The sequence below is a fragment of the Eurosta solidaginis genome, unplaced genomic scaffold, assembly GCF_040869045.1.
Source record: "Eurosta solidaginis isolate ZX-2024a unplaced genomic scaffold, ASM4086904v1 ctg00000623.1, whole genome shotgun sequence".
Classification (NCBI taxonomy): domain Eukaryota; kingdom Metazoa; phylum Arthropoda; class Insecta; order Diptera; family Tephritidae; genus Eurosta; species Eurosta solidaginis.
Window position 1 is genome coordinate 99,408 of NW_027136883.1, and position 5,614 is coordinate 105,021.

General features: G+C 35.9%; 1 protein-coding gene across 1 annotated transcript; it reads right to left on the bottom strand.

Annotated features, from left to right (window-relative positions):
• Positions 1–2,029: 2,029 nt before the first annotated feature.
• On the bottom strand, positions 2,030–3,118 carry LOC137235637 (uncharacterized). Its single transcript, XM_067758532.1, has 2 exons — positions 2,787–3,118; positions 2,030–2,648 (listed from the first exon to the last, which is right to left on the bottom strand). The coding sequence occupies exons 1-2, from the start codon at positions 3,031–3,033 to the stop codon at positions 2,422–2,424; spliced, it is 474 nt and encodes a 157-aa protein (XP_067614633.1). The 5' UTR covers positions 3,034–3,118; the 3' UTR covers positions 2,030–2,421.
• Between the last annotated feature and the right edge of the window lie 2,496 nt (positions 3,119–5,614).

Sequence of the window (5,614 nt, forward strand, 5' to 3'; positions counted from 1 at the left end):
AAATGAAGTCTTCAATACTTTTGTCGGAATATAGGCTATAATCCTGTGAAGGTACTATCAACTTTTTTTCCTCGGTATCGTTAACATTTTTTAAAGCGGCCACCATACGTTTTTTTTATGTCATTGTTGATTTGTGGGTCAAAAAAGGCAAATCCAGCAGCTTCTGCAGTTAAATACCATAAATGGTCACAAAATTTGCGTAGCAGTTCCTGACTAGCCCTTTCATCTATGTATCTGTAAGCATACAAGTTCTTGATCAAAGCTAAATCTTGCCTCGGAGCTTCTGCAGAAACGGGTGCTCTTGTCCAGGCTCTCCAATAAACTTTTGGAACGAATATACAAATGTCCCGAATTCCATCTTCCTCATATTTGCTTAAATTAAACTCCTCCCGACACAAAAATATTTTTAAGCAATAAATTGTCTTAGCCATCCACCTGGAATGATGAAATGCTCCAGGTGCCCGAAATACGAACTGGGATATCGTACCACCAAGAAAAACTACAACTAGCTGGAGTAATTCTTTATAATCTTCTCGTGGTTGATTTTAAGATCGCGGGTTCGAATCGAGCTCAAGGCCTAACAATAATTTTTTATCATTATTATTGTTATGTTAAATTTTTTCTTAATTGAAAAAATTTTTAAATTAGAATAGAAGAAAGAAAAAATTTTAGACAACTGCCAAAGCTCGTTGTATAGATCCATTTCGGGAACTGCTAAATTCCTTCATCGGCAACGTTTAGGCGCCGCTGCTATAACCATTCAGCCATCACAGCGGTTTTTCGTTTGTCTTCATTAATCCTACTTCTATTCTGTTTCGTGCCAATTGATATTCACAACACTGCGACATCTGTTGCAGAATGGCTGTGAAAATTGGACTTATTTGTTGGCAATGCTGCCATAGTGTCATATTTTATTGACACTTTTTTCCCCGTGCTCTGGGATGTATTAACAATTTTTGTTGTTATATCGGCCTACTGATTTTAAGATCGCGGGTTCGAATCGAGCTCAAGGCCTAACAATAATTTTCAATTAGCACGAAACAGAATAGAAGTAGGATTAATGAAGACAAACAAAAAACCGCTGTGATGGCTGAATGGTTATAGCAGCGGCGCCTAAACGTTGCCGATGAAAGAATTTAGCAGTTCCCGAAATGGATCTATACAACGAGCTTTGGCAGTTGTCTAAAATTTTTTCTTTCTTCTATTCTAATTTAAAAATTTTTTCAATTATGAAAAAATTTATCATAACAATAATAATGATAAAAAATTATTGTTAGGCCTTGAGCTCGATTCGAACCCGCGATCTTAAAATCAGTAGGCCGATATAGCAACAAAAATTGTTAATACATCCCAGAGCACGGGGAAAAAAGTGTCAATAAAATATGACACTATGGCAGCATTGCCAACAAACAAGTCCAATTTTCACAGCCATTCTGCAACAGATGTCGCAGTGTTGTGAATATCAATTGGCACGAAACAGAATAGAATTAGGATTAATGAAGACAAACAAAAAACCGCTGAGATGGCTGAATGGTTATAGCAGCGGCGCCTAAACGTTGCCGATGAAGGAATTTAGCAGTTCCCGAAATGGATCTATACAACGAGCTTTGGCAGCTGTCTAAAATTTTTTCTTTCTTCTATTCTAATTTAAAAATTTTTTCAATTAAGAAAAAATTTATCATAACAATAATAATGATAAAAAATTATTGTTAGGCCTTGACCTCGATTCGAACCCGCGATCTTAAAATCAGTAGGCCGATATAACAACAAAAAGTGGTTGATTTTCATTGAGATTCTGCAAGGCGAATTCTATAATTTCTGATGCGTCCACAAGTGTATCTTTCACACACATAGTTATCCTCAACACCACATTTGAAATTCATTTGATTTATTTTCTGCCAACTCTGTTTAAATCTGTGAAATATTTGAACACCAGGACCAGAAGACACTTGCATTTTTTGTTCAAACATGCTCAGCAAAATTATTTCCAGAATGTGATGTCGGCAGGGTAAATATAAAAGGTCTCTCTCTAATTTTTGCTCTAAACTTATACACGCCCCTTGTAAACGTCCCATATTGGACGCTGTAGTATCGCAGCAGAGGGTTTGCACTTTTTCAAGAAGGCCCCATTCGCTGAGCAAGTTGTATATGGCTGACGCTTGTTGCTTTCCCGTGCATGCAGAAATAGCTGGGATTCCAAGCAATTGTTCAGTGCCATTGAATGATATCACTACCGGTAGCCGATCAACGTTCTCTGAGTTGATCAAAGATGGGAAAATTTTACCATCCCAATGAACGACCACTGCAGTTATTTCCTGGTTTTGAAGGCGCGATAAATTTTTTGGGCGGATTCAACTCGATATCGAAAACGACACCGTCGAAGGGAGGTTCCGTTTATAATAAGGTCGTTAGCGTCATGTTTTAAAGCTTTACCGCTATTAGTATTCGTACCGCATCACGATCACTTACTTTGCATTTATCCAGAACTGTGACAAGCTCGGGTGTAATAAAGTTGATTCGCGCCCGACTTTTCTTTACATTACTGGGACCCGGCAAATCGTCGAAATCTTTGGATAAATCTTCATCATCTTGCTCATTTTCACTACTTTCATCTTCAGTTAACGTGCATTCGGGATTTTTATACTCGCCTATTAAACAACAAAACAAAAAGAAAAAAATTTATACTTTTTGCAACACACTTGACACAAACAATAAAAACATTGTGAAACTAAAATTTTTACGCTAAACAACGTCAAACTCGAACCGTATTAAATTATATATCTTACCATGGATGTTAGCAATATATTCGGCGCTTTTATGTTTTCCTACAGCTTCGCGAAGGAGTTTCCTCTTTTCTTTTTCCAACAAGACGCGATCTGAACCAATCATTGAACCGGGTCTCCCTTCCTGCCTTTGGCTTAGATGAAATAATTTATCTTCCTCAATCGTAACTAGTTGTAGGGCATCAGCGTGGGCAATGTCAAAAAGGTTATTAAAAGTTGCAACAAAATCTTGCTCCCGATATTCCTGCATTGTTGTCCGGCGATTAGAGCCCCTTCCATTCCTGATACAAGCCTCCAAGTTTTAAAACACTTTTGTCCACATTCTTCGTTGGTATTCGTGCTTTAGCCCAACAAACTTCCACTTCTTTAATAACGAGGTAAGCAGCACCACGGAGACTTAATTTTACTTTACGAAGGTTATAAAAAAGCAAACGCAAAACTTGTTCGTTGGATGGCAACTTAGCACCGACAATTTGGCTTTCATCATAGTCAAGGAGATATAAATTTTCTTGTGTCCTGGTTTGCATTTTTAACTTAATTTAATTTAATTGTCTTATTTAAATTACACGAGGTAGCACACTTTAAACTTCTTGATAAACTATATAATTATCACGTCTGTATAAGTCAAGTTTGCAGCTCCAAAGTGATTTTTGGTACATATTTTGATCTCTTTGGTACCCAATTTTTGATCTCTTTGGACACTTTGGAGCTTGCACTAATTTTAAACACTTTTTAGTTTTTATTTTTATTAAACACTTTATCACTTATTTCACTACTGCTTAAATGCCTACATTTTGGCCGCGCTTAAGTAGTTTTTTACCGACGAGCTGTTCAGGTGTTTCGCGACACGATTTGGCTTCGGCTAAACCAAAGTTCGGCACGGAGAAAAAGTACTTAAGCGTGGTGTCGAATTGGTAGCAGATTAATTGCATGCTGCCAGCCACCGCTGTGCGAGTTACATACATGTAGGATTGTGTGCCAATGCAATGCCTGCATATGGCTCCTGATTATGAATATTTATATATGTCTGTGTATGTATTATGTATACTCTAATGCAACTTTGCAGAAGGATGTACTACGCAGAAGGACTTGGCATGGCGTAGCCCAGGGTTGTTTTTATAATAAAATTTGAAATTTTGCACATACGCGGTTTTGCACCCACAGCAGTGGTACCTCAAATGAAAGGTAATTTAATTACCTATACAATGCAAACAAAGTTTTGAAAATCGGTTCAATAGTACTGAATATATTGTGATTTTAAAAAATTTTTTATGAATCTTGCAAACTTAACCCTCGTTACGCCACGTCTTCACATTATCCAATCGCCAAAATTTTTTGCAGAACATAATATTATACTCGAATGCAACTTTTGGGGGGTGTTATGCCCTGTAAGCTATATTTTTTTTTCTCCCATATAGCCAAGGCGCACCCTAATATATATATTATATAGACTTCCATATATCAAAATCATCGGTATCGAAAAAAAATTTGACTAAGCCATGTCCGTCCATTAACACGATAACTTGAGCAAATATTAAATATCTTAAAATAATGCATACGGGCTTATCTAGCCCCAGAATGGATTGGTATTTAAAATCGGATGATAACCACGCCTACTTTTTCGATAGCGAAAATTTAGAAAAATGAGATAATTCAAAAACGAATACAGCTAAGCTAATGAAATTTGGTATTGGCTTTTTTAGCTGCTCAAGCTCATTAGTGGCAGCGTCTGTATTCTTTTTGCTTCTTTTGAACGAAAATTACTTCAGAATAGAACCATACACTATTAACCACACAAAACAAACAACAACAGCGTTTCAAGTGCACAGCTGGGTATTTAAGGTTCGGGTTCACTCGAACTTAGACTTTCTTACCTGTTTTTTTGTTTACATCCGATATTAGAAATTTTTGAAACTTTATAATATTATCGTACAGTCCCATTCATGAGGGATATGAAGCATAGCCGAACATAGTCCCTTTCTTACTTGTTTTTTATTTTATTATTATTTTATTTATTCAAATGCATTACATTTTCCTTTTGAGAATTCATGGCTTGAGCTAGAAATGTAAATAATACTAAAATAACAAATTATTACATAATTTCACATGCATTAACAATTATAAAATTTCTTAAACCACTTCAACAGAAGTAAATAAATTTTTAATTAAAAAAAAAAATAAAAACAAATTTAACAAAATCACTTAAAATCTCAGTGCAAAGCTATTAGCTAGATAAGATTTAGATTTTTTTCTAAAAGAGTTAACAGTAATTTGAACAGCACAATGTTTACTTATAAAATAAGCAATTTAGCTTCAGAACTGCAATTGCCTTTTCGAATTTTTCTTGCGCTGCACAAACTTTCATTGTCAGCTTCTCACTTTCGGCACATTTCACTACCTTCCTATTATTGCACTTTCTTCACTTCCTTTTGATATCGCCACCAATGAGCTCATGTTCGGGCACTTGCTCCCACAAATCCTTCAATTTATTACCAATATTTGCTGGATTCTTGCGGAGTACTGTATCTTTTGCGAGTAGCGTAGCGGCGGCGAAACCCTCTTCGAAATCTTCTGCGGAATCGCTACCAACTGAGGTCTCTTCTAGTGACTCAATTGCGCTCTTGAAATTATTTGTATTAAAAAAAAAAATTTGTTATTAAATATAAAATTAAACTTTTTTATACTCACCGCAAACATTGGCCCAGTCACTAAGAAAAAGGCGCAAAATGCCAACAACAAAATTTTCATAGCCAAAGAGGTGTAGTGCGGTTTGTAACTTTGTTGTTGTAATTTACACATTGCTGCTTTAACTGAATTAAAAAATATGCCTT

Coding starts and splice junctions, on each gene's coding strand:
- LOC137235637 (XM_067758532.1), bottom strand. CDS start 3,033: ATGCAGGAATATCGGGAGCAAGATTTTGTTGCAACTTTTAATAACCTT. Junction 2,649..2,786: donor ATATATTGCTAACATCCATG/GTAAGATATATA, acceptor GTTGTTTAATAG/GCGAGTATAAAAATCCCGAA.